The 24,127-nt window shown below is 44.8% G+C and overlaps 1 protein-coding gene across 2 annotated transcripts in view; it reads right to left on the minus strand.

The window, feature by feature from the left end:
* Nucleotides 1-23,958, minus strand: part of LOC143960537 (single-stranded DNA-binding protein 1-A, mitochondrial-like) — a 47,260-nt gene extending 23,302 nt beyond the window's left edge. Inside the window, exons 1-6 of one of the 2 annotated variants that reach the window (XM_077469240.1) lie at nt 23,813-23,958; nt 9,883-9,948; nt 9,487-9,541; nt 6,636-6,776; nt 5,872-5,965; nt 4,866-4,954 (exon numbers count right to left, since the gene is read on the minus strand). In XM_077469240.1, the coding sequence (XP_077325366.1) occupies nt 4,866-4,954; nt 5,872-5,965; nt 6,636-6,776; nt 9,487-9,541; nt 9,883-9,906 (403 nt within the window). In that variant the 5' untranslated portion in view covers nt 9,907-9,948; nt 23,813-23,958. Of the gene's footprint in view, nt 1-4,865; nt 4,955-5,871; nt 5,966-6,635; nt 6,777-9,486; nt 9,542-9,882; nt 9,949-23,802 lie in introns of both variants that reach the window. The other variant, XM_077469241.1, reaches the window with a different exon arrangement.
* Between the last annotated feature and the right edge of the window lie 169 nt (nt 23,959-24,127).

The following is a 24,127-nucleotide window of genomic DNA, read 5'->3' on the forward strand; positions in this document are numbered from 1 at the left end:
ACATAATTTAGCTTTTGAAGCCATATCCCCTGCCCATGTCTTGACCCATAAGGCTCTGCGGGCTGAGTTCACCAGGGCCGCAGACCTTGCCGACATTTTAATAGATTTGGCAGAGGCATCTGCCATGTACCCTACGCCTTTCTACAGCACAGGCAGTGTGTCTAACAGGTCCTTGCGAGACGTGCCTGCTTCAATGTGCGTTTTTAATTGCTCAAGCCAATGTTCCAGATTCCTAGCCACCACAGTTGATGCCATTGCTGGTTTTAAATTGGCTAGAGTAGAATCCCATGCCTTTTTAATAGGGAGTCTGCTCTTTTGTCCATGGGGTCTTTTCATGACACCCATGTCCTCGAAGGCTAAGTCCGTATTGCTGGACACCTGTGAAAAAGCCGCATCAAGCTTTGGCTTCTTATTCCAGACCTGGACTGGGAATACCCAGTGTTTTACTTCCCCCATGCCCTGATACATCCTATCATTCAAGGACAGTTGAGCCTTGTCCTCCTTGATGCTTAAGGTTGTATGTATTGTCTTTAACAGATCATCTACATCTTCCAAAGACAGCTTATAGCGAGAAGAAACTGCTCTTTTTTCTTCCTCCTCAGAACCTGGGGGAAGCACCTTTCTCCTCGTCCTCTGAATCACTTCTCGGTGCAGACACATGGACGAGAACAGGATGGTCTAACTAGGTCTGCTATAGATGTCTTGCATAATGCTTTAGCCCATGACTCTAAGCGTATTTTTGCAAGACGGGTATTTCCTCTTAGGGGAAGGGGAGGAAAGTTTGATCTTTTCCTTGACTTTAGCCTGAAATAAACCAACACAAACCCCTATTAAATCATCACTTAATAAAATGATTAACAGCATTACCTAAGAGAAAAACAATAAATCAGCTGCCAAGGAAAAATGGCTAACCCTTTAGCCCCCATGCTTGTTGCTGCAGCTTAACCTCTGTGACTTTTCCCCATAAGCCACCTATAAGCATATAATACACACTCTCCTTAGAACATTTTAAAACCAAGGAAGAGTGGCGCAGGCTCCATTGCTTCCCCCAGGGGGAACAAGGGAGGGAGAAAACAAGACCCTTAGATAAGTTACAGGGACCGCTGCCCCTGCTTACCTGAGTCTGGCTGGTGTTAGTGGCTCCTGCCACCGCCATCTGTTCCTCCATAGTGCCGAGGCTGTAGTGGCGTCCGGCTGCTTTTATTTTGAATTTCCCGGTCGTTTTGCCACTGCGAGGACCGGAAATTGAACACCAGCGTGAGGCCGCCTTCTCCCCCTGCGTTCCAGCGGCCGGAACCGAAAGCTGCGTCGCACCGCTGGAAGTCCCGCCCCCAGCCAGAGTGACGCACTCGCCGCCCGGGACCCGGAAGAAGCATGGAGGCCGATACACAGAGAAGGCGCTGCCTACACCGCTGTGCATCACGCCATCCTCTACCAGCCCCCAGCGCCAGTCTGATGAGAGCGGGATGCCCTGCAGCCCGATATGAAGGGGAGCAGGCACAGAGAATCCCCCACATGTAAAGGGAAGATGCTGGGCTGGCCTGAAGACACAAACAAACAAAAAAAGACAACAGGTATGCCCCATACTATCTCCACCTGGAGAGAGCGTAGCACACCCCTGGTTCCCTGCAGCGTGTCCACCATGGTCGGAGGAAACACTACAACTGAGGCCATGGTGGAAGTGTCCGGTCTATAAAGAAAACTGACTGCAGTGTTTCCTGGGAAAGTGGGTGGAGCTACGCTCTCTCCAGGTGCTGTCCCGAAAGACGAGGTGAGAAAATAATTATATATATGACAGTGAAGGGTCTTTTTAATGCTACAGCGTGCAAAGCCATTTTGGACATTGTACAAATCCAATCCTATGGTAAAAGCGGAGGAAGTTTCTTTTCTGTTCCAGCATGTGTACAAAGCCAACTTAAAATTGTTACTAAATCCAGGACCCTCCATTCACTATATCTGCTCTCCCACAGTACATAGAACATGAAAATGCAATTATTTTAGTAAATATAAACTGCTAAATACCTTTTTTCATCAGCAGTTAGGGCAGTCTTGTGACCAGGGTTAATTTTGGCAGCAAAAATTGCATTTTAGTTTTAGTCCCATTTTAGTCTTCTGCAATTGTTTTAGTTTTATTTGTATTTAGTCAACTAAATCTCCAGTAAATTTTAGTAGACTAAAATCTCCAGTACATTTTAGTAGACTAAAACTAATTTTAGTTGTCTCTAAATCGAATGGGTGTAATTCAATTGTAATGTATTAGTTAACATTTCTCTACAATTTACAAACTTATTATATACCGCTGGAGTGAAAAATCTCATATGTTATTATTATTTAAGGTACTGAGATATGAACATGCACTAAAGGCCAGTGTTAATTTTGAAGTCAAATTTCAATTTAGTTTTAATCTTATCTTTTGACTAAAATGCATTTTAGTTTTAGTCGTATTTTAGTCAACTAAATGTTTTAGTCATTTTTGTCTACAAAATTAACAAAGGAGGTAAGGAGACAGATGAAAACATGTGAAAAAATATGTAATGCCACTATACATAACCTTTAACTTTTTCATGGCCTCTGTTGTAATTTATTATATATACTGTTATTTTCTATGGGAGAGTTTCATTATTACTTCTTGATTTAGGGACAACCATTGGGTCCCCATGGGGAGATATGCGATGTCCTTCTATTCTGATAACCTTTGGATTTCCTCCCTCACTTTCAATCCTGATGTTACAGGGATAAGAAGTCTTAGGCCGCGTACACACGCGCGGACTGTTCGCCCAACTTTGTCCGTCCAACAGTTTCGGCAAACAGTCCGCTCAAACTTAGCATGGACGGACATGGCCACACACGACGGACGAACAGTTTGCTGAAACCGTGCGCGATGACGTTTCGGCACGCACGACGGATCGAAAATTTCGACGTCCAATACACTGCAATGCAACCTTCCGACGTGGAAATCCTTTCTGAGCATGCGCGAGACTTAGTTGGCCGAACAAGCCTACACACGAGCGAACAGTCCGCTGAAACCTTGTTTCAGCGGACAGTTTTTCGGAATTTCCGTAAGACCTTGTTCGTCCAACTGTCCGCTGAAACTGTCCGCTGAAGCCCCACACACGAGCGGACTGTCCGCCCAAACACTGTTCAGCGGACAAGGTTGGGCGAACAGTCCGCCCGTGTGTACGCGGCCTCACCCAACAGGCAGCAAGAATAATCCAACAGATGTTGTTACCCTTTCCCACTCTGTCAAAAAAATGTTGTCTGTGGTTTTCTTTAAAGCCAAAACCAATACTGCTCATAACCTTACCCATACAGTGGGGTCCATCCTCTCTCTCACAGTGCATAAGGCTAAAAGTTCATTTGGCTAGGGGGGAAAAAATACGTACAAATACTTACCTTATTCTTCACTCCGGCAGGCTCTCTCTTCTCCATGTGGCTGGTCACTTGAAGCTGCTCCACTTCACTGCCTGGCCAGTCACAGCTATCTCTCATTACACAATGCAGGACCGGCAGTCCTGCAATCTATGGAGAGATGCGGAGGGCCCACCCACAGTAAAACCCACAGACATCATTGGAGAGTTCTGGGGAGCAAAGAATAAGGTAAGTAACTGTACTTCTTCCCATCTTAGCCTAATGAGAATTTTGCAGGTGGGGTGGGGGGGGGAGGGGTTTCTGCAAGTGCGCACTACATGGGTAAGTTTAAAAAGTTTAACAGCAGCCTGGAGTTGGGCTTTAACGTAAACCGAATTGACTGTCACTTTAACATAGCTGCAATACTACCTGCAATATAACCTGGATTAAAATTTTTTGCATTTCCTTCGCTCCATTAAAAAAAAAAAAAAAATAGAGTATATATTGCCAAAATGTTTAGTTTTAGTTTTTGACAAAGTAGGGAAGGGCTAAAATCTGTCTGTTAATTTCTTTGATGTCTGAGTCCTTCCAAATGCACCATATTATTTTAGCAAACTATTCATGATTATTTTCCCCAGCAGCTTCGCACAATAGCTGAAACCATACCGTGACAGGTGAGAATAATGAATATATTTTTGTGTTATTTTGCTCCCTGCTGGCAGTGCAATATCTGAAGACGCTAACAAACAATAGTCACACTGACACAGACATATATACACTTTGTTTCTTCGCACCAAAACTCAGACTGAAGCCACAACAAATTTGTAACTATTTGAACCTTCAATCTGATCCAACATAATGGTTTCCATGGTATGGACATATATGGTCACCGGTTTGCAAACGCCTGATCATCACACATAACTTGTTGGACATTCCAGTCTAAAACCATGCAGTTAGCCCTCTTTCACAGTTATAACAGCCGTCCTCTAAAAAGGCTTTTTGTGCGTTTTTGGAGTGCGTCTGTAGGCATTTGTGCCAAAAGAGCACTTGTTAGGTTAGGTACTGATGTTGAATGAGAAGATCTGGCTCACAACTGGTATCCCATTTCATCACAAAGGTGTTCAGTAGAGTTGTACAGGCCACTCAAGTTCCTCCACATCAACCAGTGGGGTTGATTTACTAAAACCAGGGAGTACAAAATCAAGTGCATCTCTGCATAGAAACAAATCTGCTTCCAGGTTTTTTTTTTTTTTTCCAAAGCTTAATTGAACAAGCTGAAGTTAGAAGCAGATTGGCTACCATGCACAGCTGCACCAGATGTTGCACTCTCCAGTTTTAGTAAAACTGGAGAGTGCAGTTTTTTACCTGCTGCTCCACATTCTAAATATCCAGCTGGTAACTGATCTGTACAAGTGTCTGCCTGTCATGGTGTCCATGAACTTTCCTCACCTTGTACACAGGATTTGTTATGAAAACCAGAAGTTTTCAACCCTAGTGATTTCCCAGGATCTCCTTACCTGCTATGATGGTGGTGGCCTGTCTGCGCACATTGTTCTTGTCTGTGTATTCTCCATAATCGAGCTTGCCTTCCACGAACACCCGAGCACTTATAGGAGGGAACAAGGAATTAAACCAAAAGTAATTCATTTTTCTCACATTATTAACATCCCAGGGCTGACAGGATGATCAAATGTTTTCTGTAAACAACTTTGATTGACTTTTGCTGGCGTTTTATTTACAGGAGAAAAAAAAAAAAAAAAAGTTAAAAGTATATCTAAGCAAAGGACAAAAATGTAATATATTGCAACGCAGCAGTCCTTAGATGTGGTGGCTGAACTATATTTATTTTTTACAAGCTTTAGTTTCACCTGGTGATCCTTCCAGTAGCACACTTGTCTTAGAATGGATAGAGCTCAGGTGGTCGTTTGCCCAAAAACTTTTGCCTATAAAGTGTAGCTTAGGCATCAGCCAAAATTAAATTGGGGAGGCAAAAATGGAAAAACTCTGACTTGCCCTGGCATAAAAAACAAAAGATAATACGGCACACTCTGAATATGACTAGTAAACTCATATAGTGTTGAATGGGAATGAACAGAGTATAAATAGTATTAATGACCACAATGGGCTGTTACAGTCAGTAATGTCCATAAAGTATAAGGTAAAATAGTTAAAATAATTAAAAAGAAACGGTCCATAGGGAGCTGCCAGTTCCGAGTAGAAATGTAAAAAGTGCTCTGAAAAAGACAAATGGAAGAGGAACGGCGCCTTCTAAGTGCAGTAAAATGGTACATTTTAATAAAATTTTAAAAATCAATACACTCGCAAAAGTGGTTCATAGAATTTTTTTTTTTTGGTAAAAATGCCCATCTATGAACCACTTTTGTGAGTGTATTGATTTTTAAAATTTTATTAAAATGTACCGTTTTACTGCACTTAGAAAGTGCCGTTCCTCTTCCATTTGCCCTGGCATAAACCACTCTACAGTCCAAAAGTCAAATAGCCAATTCCAACACACAAGCTTACCCTTTCTTGAGGTACTGATAGGCTACATCCCGAAGGCCAGGCCGAAAGACAGATATCCTGTGCCAAGTTGTCTTCTGGTTGATGTCTCCTCCACCTGTAGAGAAGGATGCAAGTTTCACCTCATCGACAAATATGTGCCCTAGCAGCACTAAGCATATGAAATATGCATTAAAGAGAGCTTCAAGCCTTTAGGAAACTTATCTGGTTTTAAGCAGAAAGTTGCCCCTTGACAACTATGTTCACAAATTCACATAGGGAACTCCATGTTCTCTCTGGTTTGTGACTGGCTGCATGGAAAACTACTCACAAAAAAAAAAAAAAAAATTGAGGCAAACCACCAGCTGCACCATTAAAACTGTTGTAAAGATGTGACTTAAACCTGTTTTATGACGCAATCAACTTATAGAAGGTATTCTGAAAATGGTTGAGTAAATTCTTTGTTATCGGTTGTTACAGCATGAACAGCAAAAAGAGTCAACGGATTCCCAAAAAAATAAATAAAAAAAGTGAGCACTGCGCTGCCAGGGTGGTCACCTCCCCGATGAAATATGAAGAAGACAATTCATATGTTGTCCTTATGTGTATACATGAGGCTGGGAGTTTACAGCCCCTGGTAGGCAAAAGGACACCAGAACAAAAGCCAGACTGAGAATGTAGTGCCCTTTGTTGTGTTCTTTACGAGTATTTATAATCTGATTGGTCCTCTGTAAAGCAAAGAATGCATTTAGAATCAATCTGCATTATTCAAACAGGAGCGTACTCACCTGTATTGTACAACTCTGCTTCACCTGTCCGCCACATCTCATTAGTAGCCACAGAGAATATGGTAACGGGGTTCTTGCTATCCGACTGCCTCATTACTGGGTCCTGGCCGACACGGCCCAGAACCTGCACCTTGTTCAAGGCTGAAAAATAATAATGAAAGAGAACCATTAAAAAAAAAAAAAAAAAGACAGCTACTTGGGACACAGCCAGACAACAGCCAAAGGTGGCGAGCAGAGGTGTGGATTATAAATCTTCAAAGACCTCTGCTTCCCAGTCCAACCTATCCAAGCCAGCCAGGTCCACTGTGCCTGGGGTAGAATGTAAGCTGGATAATGTGGGATTGCAAAATCAATGTTCTTTCTGCCAGGCCTAGGGAAACACAAAGAACAGAAGTGGGGAGTCTGAGTTTGCTCTTTTACGGTCTGTAAGCCTTGTGTCTCCAATTTTAGACGGAACCACACTCTCATGTGCAGTCCTGGAAGATGATTTAGGAAAAACAGAATAACATATCCATTGGGGGGTTAGGTGGACTGATCACTTGCTAGAGAGGGAGCACAGAGTTGGGCTATAACAATTACTTCTACCCCCCCCCCCCCCGACTCTGTTCCTGTCAGGTGCAGCTCTGTCCTCACTTTTTTCACGAGTGGACAAACTAGTTAGCTATAGCCTTGTCAATTGTATTCTGGTGAACAGACAGTCACTGTACACGGCAGAGGAGAGATAACAGAAGGTGCTCTGAATTTGAATCCTATGAATAAATATGGAAAACCAGGCCACTGTCCGAAACCAGGATGGCAGTGGCACCTATTGTTATATGTTTTTATAATTAATTTTATTTTTCCTTTTAAAATACAAATCCAATAAATACTACACTATGGAGACTTCATCTGGCTCCCGGTGAGATTTAATATAGCTACATCTGGATGGTGCGAGTTGCTGAACAGCCTCCTCAACAACAGATGGCAGATCTACACTGTTTGCTGCTGTACCGACAGCCAGCTTTTCCAGTGAGTGTCCATTTCACAGGGGTGCGGTGAATGATTCTGGAGCATTGTACAGGATCACCTTTTCACTTTTCAAGTCACCGCCAATTTTTTGTGCACATCTTTTCATTGAACCTTGTGCTTTCACCAATAAGTTTATATTGCTGATCCTATCATGGGACTGTGCATTTAAATCTATATTTTTCACTATATCATTTTTTTTTATTGTTGATTTTCATTTAAGATTGGATTTATATTTTTGTCACTTAAGCACTTTTTTGTACTTCATACTTGATGTGCTGTCCATTTATAACACAGTATTCACATTTCATTGCTGGTCATTTACTTTTGGGGCTACACATTTTTTCTTGTGATTATTTATAAGTTTGGTATATTATTTCTCTGTGTCACCACAGCGCAGAGATGCACCTTTATTATTATGGCGATTTACACGCCCCGTCACACTGAATAGCCACAGAATTCACTTTTTTTAAATAATTTTTTTTTTTGTTTTTTATTTAACAATAAACAAATCCAAAGTATAGATTCAATAACAAGAAGAATGATTCACAGCGTGTATCGGTCAATGAGCATACTTCTTAGGCAGGGACATTTGGTCTTATGCCGCGTACACACAATCGTAATTTTGGCCAGCAAAAGACCGATGAGAGCTTTTCATCTGAAAATGCGACCGTGTATATGCTCCATTAGAATTTAACTATCCGAATTCCCGCCAGCAAAAATTTGAGAGCATTTTCTCAATTTTCCTGCTGAAAAAAACTTCCGATCGTGTATATACATATACAATTCTGAAGTGCAAGAACTCACGCATGCTCAGATTCAACTACGAGATGGAAGCCATTGGCCACTGGGTATTGAACTTCCCTTTTCTAGTCCCGTCGTATGTGTTGTACGTCACCGCGCTCTTGGCGGTCGGAATTTGGTGTGACCGTGTGTATGCAAAACAGCTTGAGCAAAATCCCGTCGGAATGCCATCGGGAAAACCATGAGAGCTTTTTCCGACCGTGTGTATGCGGCATTTGTTTCTGCATACTAGCATTGCAAAGAAGCGGAGGGGTGTTGCGGAAGTTGCGTTATTTACATTAATACACAGAGTGAGCAATTTACAACAGTATGGAAACTGTACAGGAGATAGCAGACAGTAGGATGTATTAAAGGGGAGTTGGAGGAGCCTCACATTTCCAAGGAATTAAAATTAAAATTTTACGTTTGGCCTAGAAAAACTAACTGGAAACTGCCTTTCTAGTATGATCTTGCAGAATCACCTTATCTAGTCTACGTAGAATAAATTGCTCAACCTGTGGCCCTCCAGCTATTGTGGAGCTACAAGTCCCATGAGGCATTGCAAAGCGGGTAGTTACAAGTATCACTCCCAAAGACAAAGGAATGATGGGAATTGTAGTTCGGCAACAGCTGGAGGGCCAAAGGTTGAGCATCCATGGTTGGGGTCTAGTTTGACATCTGCATATAAAGCTCCATTCAAGCAACTGATTTGGGAAATAAATGAGTCATCTGACTGGCCACTGCAGGCATAGCAGACACTCTGGAACACCAACATTGTATTAGGAAAAAGACAGCAGCGCCCATGACCAACAGATCCGACATGATCAAACCCTGAAGAACGAACAAATTTGTAGAAATGCATTGGATAGGTTTATTGTCATGCAATATTAAAGCGATCATTATTTTTCAAGCACTCTGTAACACAAACATTAGGAAAAAGACAGTAGTGGCAGCACTGCATAAGTCCACAATGTGCTGCTATATACAGTATATGCGTACAACTGCTCGTAAGTAGTTACTAGATGCAAATTCATAAGTAAATTCCTGGATTTAAAATACTTACACCTCTCCAAGACACCCGCATCAGTGGATTGAAATCTTGCAGACTGTCGTAACACCTGACAACAAAAACCAGACACAGAAGCAACGTGAAAGGAGAATTCAATATTCTGTGTCCAATTTCCTAATTATATGCTACAAATTGACAGCACAAGAGAAAAAGCTTGCATAGCATTCTGGGAACAGACTACTTTTCCATTGCTGTTTAGGCATTTGGTCATAGGATCTCTGTAGGACAGTAGGACTGGAGTTTAGATTGGCTGATCCTTCCCTCCGGCAAGTATCACCTGACCAAAAGCCTAAGCTTTGAGTCACGGGACAGGACATCCTTTTTTATCCATCAGTCTGGGTGCACTGGGTCATTTTGTGTTTAGCAGGAGCACATAAAAGGTGGTCTTACCTGCACTGCCGCTTTGCGAAACATCTGTGCTGACCGACGCTAACCACACCAAAGAAATGTCAAGACCTAGAAATAGAAAGGGGTTTTGTCAGAATTAGTTATTAAAGGAGAAGTGGGTAGCCCTCTACCAAGAAACTCTAGAGCACTTCATGCTTCCCTCTGTTGACCAGCTTTATGGAGATGCTGATAATGTTTTCCAGCAGGACTTAGCTCCTGCCCACACGCTGCCAAAACTACCAATACCTGGTATAATGATCATGGTATCACTGCGCTTGATTGGCCAGTAAATTTACCTGACCTAAACCCCATAAAGAATCTGTGGGGTATTGTCAAGTGGAAGATGAGACACCAGACTCAACAATTGCTATCAAAGAAACCTGGGCTTCTAGAACACCTCAGCAGTGCCACAGGCTGATCGCCTCCATGCCACATTGATGCGGTAATTCATGCAAAAGGAGCCCCAGTATTGAGTGCATACTACACTGTACATGGACATACTTTTCAGTAAGCCAACATTTCTATATTAAAAATCTTTTATTTTTTTATTGGTCTTATGTAATATTCTAATTTTCTGAGATAATGAATTTCAGATTTTCATTAGAACCTATAATCAAAATGAAAAAAAAATAAAATAAATAAATGCTTGAAATATATCACTTTGTGTGTAACGTATCTATACAAGATATATAGGTTGCACCAATACTAGTATCGGTACTCGTGCAAATGCTCCAATACCTGAAAACTATACTTTCAGGCTTGAACCGTCAGTGGGGATGAACAAATGTTCCTCTGTTTAACCCCTTATTAACCCTTATTTTACTCTAATCAGCCTTAATTAACTCCCTATTCTCCTCCATTTAATTATTATTTTCCTGCTTTCTTTTTTTTTTGTTCATGTCTATTTTATGAACGATAAAAAATTAAAACCTTTTTGTTTGCTTTGTTAGTGAATACATACATATTAACATATATTTACACATCTCACATTAACCAGTTGCCGACCGCCGCACGCCGATGTACGTCGGCAGAATGGCACGGGCAGGCATAAGGGCTTACATGTACGTCCCTTGCCTCCCGCGGGTCGGGGGCCCGATCGGGCCCCCGCCCGGTGCCTGCGGCGGTCGGTATTCGTTCGGGAGCGATCCCGGACGAGAGGACGGCCATTCATTCATGGCCACCCCCTCGCGATCGCTCCCGACGAATAGAAATCCCCCGTGACATCACTTCCTCTCCTGTAATGTAAACACAGGAGAGGAAGTGATGTATTCTCTCCTCCGTGTCGATATTTTTCGTTCCGACACGGAGGAGAGCGGATCGGTGAGTTGCACCAACACTCTACACACACAGTAGAACATGCCAGGCACACTCACACCCCCCCTTTACCCCCCAATTACCCCTGCCCCCCAGTCACAGTGACACCAATGTCATTTTTTTTTTTTTTGCATTGGTGTCATTTGTGACTGTAATAAATGTTAGGGCAGTTAGGGTTAGCCCCCTTTAGTTCTAATGTACCCCCCTAACCCCCCCAATAAAGGTTTAACCCCGTGATCACCCCCCGTCGCCAGTGTCACTAAGGCTGGGTTCACATTGCAGCGGTTTATGAGAACGAATGTGATTCGCACCGCACTGCAGTGCAAATCACATCCGATCTCTGTGCGATTCGAGTTCAGCCATTCGCCGCACCCGCCACACCCGCCGCAAATTCGCACGGGACCCTTTTTTTGGCCCGCAGCAGAATCGGATCGCATGGGTGTTCACACCATGCGATCCGAGTTTGCAGATCGCACTGCGATATGCGAACTGATCTGGGAGTGTCAGTAACATTTCACTGACACTCCCAGCAGTTCGCATAGGGCAGTGTGAACTGCCGCCGGGAGGCATGCGATGCGGGAACCCGCCGCGGATTCATGGCGTTCCCGCATCGCTCCATTGTGAACCCAGCCTAATAAGCGATCATTTTTCTGATCGCCGTATTAGTGTCACAGGTGACGCTAGTTAGGCAGGTAGGTATTTAGGTTCGCCGCAGCTTTTTATAGCGCCAGGGACCCCCATATACTACCGCATAAAGCCCCCTGATTGCCCCCTAGTTAACCCTTTCACCAGTGATCACCATATAACTGTTACAGGTGACGCTGGTTGGTTAGTTATTTTTTTATAGTTTCAGGGCACCCGCCATTTATTACCTAATAAAGGTTTAACCCCCTGATCAGCCGGCGGGTGTCATTTGTGACTAATACCGTATATACTCGAGTATAGGCCGACCCGAATATAAGCCGAGGCCCCCAATTTACCCCCAAAAAAACTGGCAAACTTATTGACTCGTGTATAAGCCGAGGGTGAGACATGCCTGTCCATCCCTGTGTGTGTGTCCGTCCATCCCTGTGTGTCCGTCCATCCCTGTGTGTCCGTCCATCCATCCCTGTGTGTGTGTGTGTGTGTGTGTCCGTCCATCCATCCCTGTGTGTGTGTGTGTGTGTCCATCCATCCATCCATCCCTGTGTGTGTGTGTCTCCATCCATCCATCCCTGTGTGTGTGTGTCTCCATCCATCCATCCATCCCTGTGTGTGTGTGTATCCATCCATCCCTGTGTGTGTGTGTGTCTCCATCCATCCCTGTGTGTGTGTGTGTGTCTCCATCCATCCCTGTGTGTGTGTGTGTCTCCATCCATCCCTGTGTGTGTGTGTGTCTCCATCCATCCGTGTGTGTGTGTGTGTCTCCATCCATCCGTGTGTGTGTGTGTGTCTCCATCCATCCGTGTGTGTGTGTGTGTGTGTGTGTGTGTGTGTGTGTGTGTGTGTGTGTGTGTGTGTGTGTGTGTGTGTGTGTGTGTGTGTGTGTGTGTGTGTCCAGCCTACCTGTGTCCCGAGCCTCCGTCCCGTGCCTTGCCTCCGTCCCGTGCCTTGCCTCCGTCCCGTGCCGTGCCTTGCCTTGCCTCCGTCCCGTGCCTTGCCTTGCCTCCGTCCCGTGCCGTGCCTTGCCTTGCCTCCGTCCCGTGCCCTCTTCGTCGGCGCCTCGGCGGCCATTGTAAAATTCAAAAGCCGCGCCTCCGCCTTCGCCTGTGATAGGCGGAACACTGAATTTCCCAGCAGCCTGTGTTCCGCCTATCACGGACATCGTATCATCCTCGTCCGTAGTACGAGGATGATACGATGTCCGTGATAGGCGGAACACAGGCTGCTGGGAAATTCAGTGTTCCGCCTATCACAGGCGAAGGCGGAGCCGGAGGCGCGGCTTTTGAATTATAGAATGGCCGCTGTCTGTCTGCTCGACACGCTGATCGAGCGGGCAGACAGCGATGACTCGAGTATAAGCCGAGGGGGGCACTTTCAGCCTCAAAAAAAGAGGCTGAAAATCTCGGCTTATACTCGAGTATATACGGTAACTGTTAGGGCAGTTAGGGTTAGCCCCCTTTAGTTCTAAGGTACCCCCCTAACCCCCCCAATAAAGGTTTAACCCCGTGATCACCCCCCGTCGCCAGTGTCACTAAGGCTGGGTTCACATTGCAGCGGTTTATGAGAACGGATGTGATTCGCACCGCACTGCAGTGCAAATCACATCCGATCTCTGTGCGATTCGAGTTCAGCTATACAGATAGTATGGCTGAATTCGTGTCGCACCCGCCGCAAACTCGCACGGGACCCTTTTTTTGGTCCGCAGCAGAATCGGATCGCATGGGTGTTCACACCATGCGATCCAAGTTTGCAGATCGCACTGCGATATGCGAACTGATCTGGGGGTGTCATTAACATTTCACTGACACTCCCAGCAGTTCGCATAGGGCAGTGTGAACTGCCGCCGGGAGGCATGCGATGCGGGAACCCGCCGCGCATTCGTGGCGTTCCCGCATCGCTCCAGTGTGAACCCAGCCTAATAAGCGATCGTTTTTCTGATCGCTGTATTAGTGTCACAGGTGACGCTAGTTAGGCAGGTAGGTATTTAGGTTCGCCGCAGCTTTTTATAGCGCCAGGGACCCCCATATACTACCGCATAAAGCCCCCTGATTGCCCCTAGTTAACCCTTTCACCAGTGATCACCATATAACTGTTACAGGTGACGCTGGTTGGTTAGTTATTTTTTTATAGTTTCAGGGCACCCGCCATTTATTACCTAGTCTCACTAGTGTACCCCTAAATTTAGGGGTGTCTACTTTCCAAAATGGGGTCATTTGGGGGGGGTTTGTGCCATCTTGGCATTTTATGGCCTTCAAAACTGTAACGCCCTTAGAAAGCCTGAAGGCGGTGCTTGGTTTTCGGGGCCCCGTACGCGGCTAGGCTCCCAAAAAGTCCCACATATGTGGTATCCCCGTACTCAGGAGAAGCAGCAGAATTTATTTTGGGGTGTCATTTCACATATGCCCATGGCATGCATGAGCAATATATCATTTAGTGACAACTTTGTGAAAAAAAAAAAAAAAAAAAAAAAGTTTGTAATTTTCCCGCAACTTGTGGCAAAATATAAAATATTCCATGGACTCAACATGCCTCTCAGCAAATAGCTTGGGGTGTCTACTTTCTAAAATGGGGTCATTTGTGGGGGTTTTGTGCCATCTTGGCATTTTATGGCCTTCAAAACTGTAATAGGTAGTGAGAAGTGAACTCAAAAATTTACGCCCTTAGAAAGCCTGAAGGCGGTGCTTGGTTTTCGGGGCCCCGTACGCGGCTAGGCTCCCAAAAAGTCCCACATATGTGGTATCCCCGTACTCAGGAGAAGCAGCAGAATTTATTTTGGGGTTTCATTTCACATACGCCCATAGCATGTGTGAGCAATATATCATTTAGTGACAACTTTGTGTAAAAAAAAAAAAAATTTTTTTTTTTTGTCATTCAATCGCTTGAGGCAAAAAAATAAAATATTCAATGGGCTCAACATGCCTCTTATCAATTTCCTTAGGGGGTCTACTTTCCAAAATGGGGTCATTTGGGGGGGTTTTGTACTGCCCTGCCATTTTAGCACCTCAAGAAATAAGATAGGCAGTCGTAAACTAAAAGCTGCGTAAATTCCAGAAAACGTACCTTAGTTTGTAGATGTGACAACTTTTGCGCAAACCAATAAATATACAATTATTGACTTTTTTTTAACCAGACATGTGGCTGAATACATTTTGGCCTAAATGTATGACTAAAATTGAGTTTATTGGATTTTTCTAATAACAAAAAGTAGAAAATATCATTTTTTTTCAAAATTTGCGGTCTTTTTACGTTTATATCGCAAAAAATAAAAATCGCAGAGGCAATCAAATACCATCAAAAGAAAGCTCTATTTGTGGGAAGAAAAGGACGCAAATTTTGTTTGGGTACAACATTGCATGACCGCGCAATTACCAGTTAAAGCAGCGCAGTGCCAAAGTGTAAAAAGACCTCTGGTCATTTACCAGCAAAATGGTCCGGTCTGAAAGTGGTTAAAAAAGCGCAAAATTAAAAAACAATCAATATATTTCATTTCTAAATGACTTTTCAATGCTTTGTACTATTACTGACAGCTGAAGTATAAACAAAACAGTTGCAGTAGGTATCGGTATCAGCGAGTACTTTAAAAAAAAAAAAAAAAAAAAGCATCCCTAATATATATATATATTTTTTTTTTTTGCAGTGTGATACATGTGCTCTATATAATAATTTATAAAGTACAATACATATTTTCTCTAGTTTTGGTTGAAGTAGGGAATGCTTAAAGCAGTAGTAAACCCAAAACCAAAAATGTCATATTGCAGCTTACCAATTATTAGATGTGGTGGCTGCATTAGTTTTGTTTTTCTAAGCTTTTTTACCTGGTGATCTAGCCAGTAAACACACTTCCTGCATTAGAGTGCCCCCTATTCTGGATGAAGGAGCACAGGGGGCACCATTGGACAGCAGCATTGTCAGTCTGGGAGAGGAGAGTGTTCAATGTACTAGCAAATTTAGATACACTAACAAATTGAAGCCAAACTCCAGCTCATACTTTATAATCAGTTACAGCAACCATTTCTTTCCCTTTAGGATAAAGGTTTTACATAAATAAAAGCTGGTCATTTTAAGTGTAGCGGCCATAACCCGTTGCAGGGCGGCCTTGACCGAATGGGCTTACCGATTACCTTCCCCTGGCCTGCTCCTCCACATCTAGGGGTTCCAAGGGTTGATACCCAGCGATTTGTACACCGACACAGAGGAAGTCCTTTTTCAAAGGTTTATTTTGCAGTAGAACTTTCACAAACACAGTCTCTTTAGGGAACAGAGGGCACGGGTGAAGAACTCAGGTACCTTGAACTGCAGGTTTAACACAGTCTCTATTTCCACCCAGAGAGTAGCCACTCGCAGCTGGGCACTTTAAAGCTGAACAGATATCTAGCCAGAGATCATGGCAGTCAGCACGTTGACTCAAAACTTGAACAATCAACTTTGAGTATACAGGAACCTTTTTCCAACCGGGGCCACTGACAGGAACATGTTACGGGATGTCGAACACCCTGTGACCCGGACCGGGGCTACCCCGGTCCTGGAACCAGAACAGACCACAGGGGTCTCACGGACAACTCCGGAACCCCGAACACGTGACCCACACCCTCTTAAGTACCTCCTCCCAGACTCCTCAGTGGGCCCCGGCGCTCCCGTTGATTGGCTCAGAGAGGGCCGATACCAAAACATCCAACACGACTTGGTTCTAGCCTCTCATCTGCACCTCACCGCTCACATGACCAGGCAGAACTTCTAAACACAGCCTGGCTAGACTGGTGTTAGGCCTACCTACCTATAATAATTAACCCTCAGAACCTTTATTGTCCTGAAGTCAAAAACTAAAATTTACAAAAGCATGTGACATTTGATCTTAAATGTCATCCGCTACACATCCCCCCAGCCATTTAGATGATGTCCCCATCATCTGGGTAACGGCCGGAGTAAAAATCCTATTCAGTAACAAAACTAACAGCACCTGAGTTCTTGTTTTGGGTGTTGGGGAAGGGAAAGAAAAGGAAACATGTTCAAACATTTAACACTTATCACAATGTCATATCAATGCTGTATACACACCACCCAACTAGCTATCTATTCCACCCGGACTCCTCTGATGATCCTGATAGCTGATCTCAATGTATCCTGGAAAAGAAAACATAATGCAAAAGGGCAACACTGTACACCCTATAGTTTGAAGGGCAAGATTCTGACATGTATACAACGGAATTTCCTCCTTCAACAGCATATGAAATGTCTTCTCTAACACATTCTAATCATTAACCACTTAATAACCGCCCTATAGCCGAATGACGGCTTTAGGGCGGTTTCTTAACTGTGGGAGGCCGTCATATGACGTCCTCCCAGAATTCTGCTCTCGCGCGCACTCGAGAGCATCCGTGACCGCCGGGTCCACAGGACCCGGCGCATCACGGATCACGGTAAACGGCCGCTCGTCGCGGCCATTTTCGCGGCCATTTTCCACGTGATCGCTCCGTCAAATGACGGAGTGATCACTTGTAAACAAACCATAACATAACATGACGCCGGTTCCTCCCTCCCCCTCTCTGTACCGATCGGAACAGCGGAGGGGGAGGAGATCGGTGTCAGCAGCGATGTGGGCTGCATCTGCAGTGCCCACATCGCTGCTCACCGAAAAGTAACCCCTCAATTCCCTGCAAATACTCTGCAATACCCTGCCATTACCCTGCAATACCCTGCCATTACCCTGCAATACCCTGCCATTACACTGCAATAGTCTGCCATTACACTGCAATAGTCTGCCATTACACTGCAATAGTCTGCCATTACACTGCAATAGTCTGCCATTACACTGCAATAGTCTGCCATTACACTGCAATAGTCTGCCATTACACTGCAATAGTCTGCCATTACACTGCAATAGTCTGCCATTACTCTGCAATAGTCTGCCATTACTCTGCAATGCCCTGCCATTACTCTGCAATGCCCTGCCATTACTCTGCAATGCCCTGCCATTACTCTGCAATGCCCTGCCATTACTCTGCAATGCCCTGCCATTACTCTGCAATGCCCTGCCATTACTCTGCAATGCCCTGCCATTACTCTGCAATGCCCTGCCATTACTCTGCAATGCCCTGCCATTACTCTGCAATGCCCTGCCATTACTCTGCAATGCCCTGCCATTACTCTGCAATGCCCTGCCATTACTCTGCAATGCCCTGCCATTACTCTGCAATGCCCTGCCATTACTCTGCAATGCCCTGCAACACTCTGCAATGCCCTGCAACACTCTGCAATGCCCTGCAACACTCTGCAATGCCCTGCAACACTCTGCAATGCCCTGCAACACTCTGCAATGCCCTGCAACACTCTGCAATGCCCTGCAACACTCTGCAATGCCCTGCAACACTCTGCAATGCCCTGCAACACTCTGCAATGCCCTGCAACACTCTGCAATGCCCTGCAACACCCACCAATGCCCTGCAACACCCACCAATGCCCTGCAACACCCACCAATGCCCTGCAACACCCACCAATACCCTGCAACACTCTGCAATACCCGCCAATACCGTGCAACACTCTGCAATGCTCTGCAACACCCGCCAATATCCTGCAATGCTCTGCAACGCTCTGCAACACCCGCCAATACCCTGCAACACTCTGCAATGCTCTGCAACACCCACCAATACCCTGCAACACTCTGCAATGCTCTGCAACACCCACCAATACCCTGCAATGCTCTGCAACACCCGCCAATACCGTGCAACGCTCTGCAATGCTCTGCAACACCTGCCAATACCGTGCAACACTCTGCAATGCTCTGCAACACCCTCCAATATCCTGCAATGCTCTGCAACGCAATACTCTGCAACGCCATACTCTGAGATACCCAGCCATACTCTGATATACCCAGCCATAGTCGGTGATACCCTGCAATACCCAGCCATAGACACCCCCCCCCCCCCCTCCCGCCGCCCTCCGGTGCTTCTGCCGACTCGCCAATACTATCAAATCCAGAATCTTTTTTTTTTTTTTTTTTTTCAGGCTTCCCAGCTTAGAGGTGAGATGCGGGGTCTTATTGACCCCACATCTCACTGTAAAGAGGACCTGTCATGCCATATTCCTATTACAAGGGATGTTTACATTCCTTGTAATAGGAATAAAAGTGATCAAAAAATTTATTTTTGGGGAAAAAAATGTCAAACTAAAATAAATAAAGTAAAATGAACAATAAAAATTTTTTTTTTTTTTTTTAAAGCGCCCCTGTCCCCATGTGCTCGCATGCAGAAGCGAACGCATACGTAAGTCCCGCCCACATATAAAAACGGTGTTCAAACCACACATGTGAGGTATCGCTGCGTACGTTGGAGCGAGAGCAATAATTCTAGCCCTAGACCTCCTCTGTAACTCAAAACATATAACCAGTAAAAAAAAAAATTAAATCGTCGCCTATGGGGATTTTTAAGTAGCGAAGTTTGGCGCCATTCCACGAGCCTGTGCAATTTTGAAGAGTGACATGTTAGGTATCGATTTACTCGGTGTAACTTCATCTTTCACATTATGCAAAAATTGGGCTAACTTTACTGTGTTTTTTTTTTTTTAAGCACAAAACAGTTTTTTTTCCAAAAAAAAGCATTCGAAAAATTGCTGCGCAAATACCGTGCGAGATAAAAAGTTGCAACGACCACCATTGTATTCTCCAGGGTGTTTGCTAAAAAAACATATATAATGTTTTGGGATTCAATGTAATTTTCTAGCAAATAAATGATGATTTTTACATGTAGGAGAGAAATGTCAGAATTGTCCTGGGTGCTCCAGAACGCCTGATGGCGCTCCCTGCATGTTGGGCCTCTGTATGTGGCCGCACTGTGTAAAAAAGTCTCACACATGTGGTATCGCCGTACACGGGAGTAATAGCAGAATGTGTTTTGGGGTGTAATTTGTGGTATGCATATGCTGTGTGAGAAATAAACTGATAATATGACAATTTTGTGAAAAAAAAAAAAAAAAAAGTAAAAAAAAAAAATCTTGATTTTGCAAAGAATTGCGGGAAAAAATGACAACTTGAAAAAACTCATCATGCCTCTTACTAAATACCTTGGAATGTCTTCTTTCCAAAAAGGGGTCATTTGGGGGGTATTTGTACTTTTCTGGCATGTTAGGGTCTCAAGAATTGAAATAGGCCGTCAGTACTTCAGGTGTGATCAATTTTCAGATATTGGCGCCATAGCTTGTGGACTCTATGACTTTCACAAAGACCAAATAATATCCACCAATTTGTACTTATTTTTACCAAAGATATGTAGTGGTATAAATTTTGGCCAAAATTTATGAAGAAAAATTACTAATCTGCTAAATTTTATAACAGAAATGAAGAAAAATTCATTTTTTTACAGAATTTTCTGTATTTTTTCTTTTATAGCACAAAAAATAAAAAACCCAGCGGTGATTAAATACCACCAAAAGAAAGCTCCATTTGTGTGAAAAAAAGGACAAAAATTTCATATAGGTCCAGTGTTGCATGACTGAGTAATTGTCATTCAAAATGTGAGAGCACCGAAAGCTGAAAATTGGTCTGGTTATTAAGGGTGTTTAAGTGCCCAGTGGTCAAGTGGTTAATGGAAGAAAAAAAGTCTCTGCGCACTATTACTATTTTTCCTGCCAACTCACGCCACCTAGTGGTCAGAGCTGTTGCAACTGCAAGTCCTTTAACAAATTAACACGTTGGGCCAAAAAGGCTGAAGAACTTGACATGCATTCCTGTTGTGTATTGCAGAAACACTTAGGAAACAGTTAAAGACACAAGGAAATTCTTCTCCTTTTCTTTCTGCAAACTTTCTCAAACTTTACTCCAGAAACAGTTCACCAATAGAACCTTGGGTCAGGTAGAGTCAGGTCTTTACCTTCAGCATCCACAGTAGTAATGAAGTAGATGGCTCTTTCCTTTTCCAGGCGGCAGATTATAATTTTGTCACTGTAGATGTGCCGACCATAGCTCCAGTGTAGTAAACACTCTTGAAACCTTTCATAAAGCTCCTGTGAAAAGGCCCTCTTCCATTTAGCATTTCTCATATGGCAACATCTCTTAGGGGAACTCTGAAACCTTCAAGCGGTCCTGACATTTTCCTTATGTCTCCTTTGCAAAGTCCATGACTTCACCCAACTCAGGAGAAATCAAGTACATACTCTGTTGCCGCCCGCTTAATCAAAATTCTCAGGGGCCTCGCGGCTCCATCATTCTGGGCAGTGTCATACACCGGCAAACAGTCCATTTAGGATTTAAAAGTCTAAAACTATTTACTCACGGGAGTTTCGGCTCAAATTACCAATCATCTCCCTCGTCAGAGCCAGTTTCCGCTGGTGAGCTAGGCGAAGACTCCCTAACAGGTAAGTAGTTTTCCATACTGACTCTGGTGGTGCCCCGAGGCTTGCACTTAAAAACTTTTTTCCAAATGTCCGGCCTCGGAGTGCAGGCCTGCCTCTACAATGGTGGGACGTCTTGATCCTTTCCTCCGCCTGTACGGTCCACGTGGCAACGGCAATCTTCTTCTGCGGAGCCTCCTCCAGAACCTCAGCAAAGGTCTTAGGTTTCAGGAGGGGTAAAGTCACTCATGGTAGCCTGACCCTCGAAAGACGGCAACGGTGCCGCATTAACAGTTTCTTCGGTGGCGACACACGTGGCCCAATTGTAGCGAAAGGCCCGGGGTGGGACAACAGGCTGCTCCACCTGGAACACATAGTTCCCGCACTTGGGGCATCCTGAGAACAGTCTGGGATTCATGACCAGACCGTCAAACCTTCCACATAATGTCCCAAGTGCCTCAACCTCTCCTACATTGCACAGGGCGAACCGGATGCCAGTATCCATAACCTCCATCCCCGATGTCTGCACACTCGCCAGACCCTTCTCCGAAGGCATCCTAGGTAAAGGTGCTGACTGTGCATGCAAAGGTCGAAACATCTTCAGGATCTTTCTCCAAGCTCTGAGAAACAACCTCACCGCTTCCTTCCGCAACATGCACTCACACAGTGCCCCTTGCGGAGAAAAGATCAGCTCAGACTCCTCCCACTGGGCGCTGGCTCCTGTAGATTTTTGCGGGCTTTCGATACAGGCTCCTCCCATGCTTACGCACCTCAGTGAAAGTCTTTCCAAAATGGCGCAGTTCGAAAAACAGGTAACAGTAAATCCCAGACTACGAGCCCCCACATGCAGCGGCCATAACCCGTTGCAGGGCGGCCTTGACTGAATGGGCTTACCGATTACCTTCCCCTGGCCTGCTCCTCTGCGTCTATGGGGTTCCCAGGGTTGATACCCAACGACTTGTACACTGACACAGAGGAAGTCCTTTTTCAAAGGTTTACTTTGCAGTAGAACTTTCACAAACACAGTCTCTTTAGGGAACAAAGGGCACGGGTGAAGAACTCAGGTACCTTGAACTGCAGGTTTAACACAGTCTCTATTTCCACCCAGAGAGTAGCCACTCGCAGCTGGGTACTTCAAGGCTGAACAGATCTCTAGCCAGAGATCATGGCAGTCAGCACGTTGACTCAAAACTTGAACAATCAACTGAGAGTATACAGGAATCTTTTTCCAACTGTACCTGGAACGTTTCCCGCTTCCTTTATGGTACTGGAAAAGTGTGAACTCATCAATGTACTTCTCAACTCAGTAACCAGGCACTTCTCAGGGTGCCACTTTACGGCCCTCCTCCAAAGAGTCCTCCCCCTGTCACTTCCACAAGCTGTGGTGTCCCTCCAAGCTGAGAGCACACCCGGACACTTTGAATCCTCCCTCAGTTACAGCGCCTCGGACCAGCCGGCTCCGAGACTCGAGAACGGACGGATCCCCAACCCAGACCAGACGGGTCTACCAGGGGCCACTGACATGAACATGTTGCGGGATGTCGAACACCCATGACCCCTCACGGGCTACCCCGGTCCTGGAACCAGAACAGACCACAGGGGTCTCACAAACAACTCCGGAACCCCGAACACGTGACCAATACCCACTTAAGTACCCCCTCCCAGACTCCTCAGCGGGCCCCGGCACTCCCGCCGATTGGCTCAGAGAGGGCCGATACCAAAACATCCAACCAGACTTGGTTCTAGCCTGTCATCTGCACCTCACCGCTCACATGACCAGGCAGAACTTCTAAACACAGCCTGGCTAGACTGGTGTTAGGCCTACCTATAATAATTAACCCTCAGAACCTTTATTGTCCTGAAGTCAAAAACTAAATTTACAAAGCGTGTGATCCCAAATGTCATCCGCTACATAAGCATCCCCGTCCATGGTGAATGGTTTGTCTCACCACCCTAACTGCTAAATTTGCAGGATAGCTTGCTCTGTTGAAAAACAACAGACTTACTGCCAGGATCAGCAGGTGAAAATAAAAGAAAGAAAGCCTAATAAAAGCAAACAAACGCAGCCATCACATCTAAGAATTGGTAAGCTGCAATATAATAAATGTTTGCCTTTGGGTTTAATACCGCTTTAGGTTTGGACGAAGTGAAAAAAATAATAAACATTTTGTCAGGTGATCCACATTGGTGAGGTTTCTCCTCACTTCCTGCTCTTGTGACACCACAAGAAATAGGGAGCTGGTGTCACTGGGAAAGGAAGTCACAGCCAAAAGTAAAAACATTTTCAGCCGATGTAACCCTCCCCTTGCTCTGCTAACAGTGGGTTTTTGTCTGTGAGGTCCTGTCAACACAGGGAGCCTCAGTCTAGTCCCTTACAAAAGTGCCATGTTTACAAACTGATCATGGACTGCATGTACAGAGGGAGGGAGGATGGGTGTGACATAAATATATTTGATCTAAACGTGCTCTCTCTTTCCAATCTCAGGAATTTGGAGGCAAAAGCTGTAGGTCACAATGTACTGGGAAATACAAGCCCCAGCATGCCTTCTTCATAGTTGCATGTTACCCACCCCCATCCTATATATCATCTGTATTTATGTAAAAGATAGCTATTACATCGAGGGAAGTAAACCTGACATCAACAACCTTCTCATACCTTGCCGGGGTCAATCTCTTCTACACACGTGATCACCAACAGGGGGACCGCTGAATCTGTCACACTTGCTGCCTCACTTCCGTCCGGATCAGGCCACTTCCGTCCTACTTACTAGATCCTTACCTGCCCCACTTCCTGGATCCTTACCTGCCCCACTTCCTGGATCCTTAATTGCCCCACTTCCTGGATCCTTACCTACCCCTCTTCCTGAACCTCCTCCTTCTGCTACTAACTTTCTTACCCTGTAACTTGATTATTGCATGAGTTCGTCCGTCCGCTAGGTGGCGCACGTAGCACGTCCCTGCTGTTTCTTAT

This window comes from Lithobates pipiens, unplaced genomic scaffold (genome assembly GCF_037356315.1).
Source record: "Lithobates pipiens isolate NorthernLeopardFrog02 unplaced genomic scaffold, aLitPip1_a1.2 Scaffold_8, whole genome shotgun sequence".
Taxonomy (NCBI): domain Eukaryota; kingdom Metazoa; phylum Chordata; class Amphibia; order Anura; family Ranidae; genus Lithobates; species Lithobates pipiens.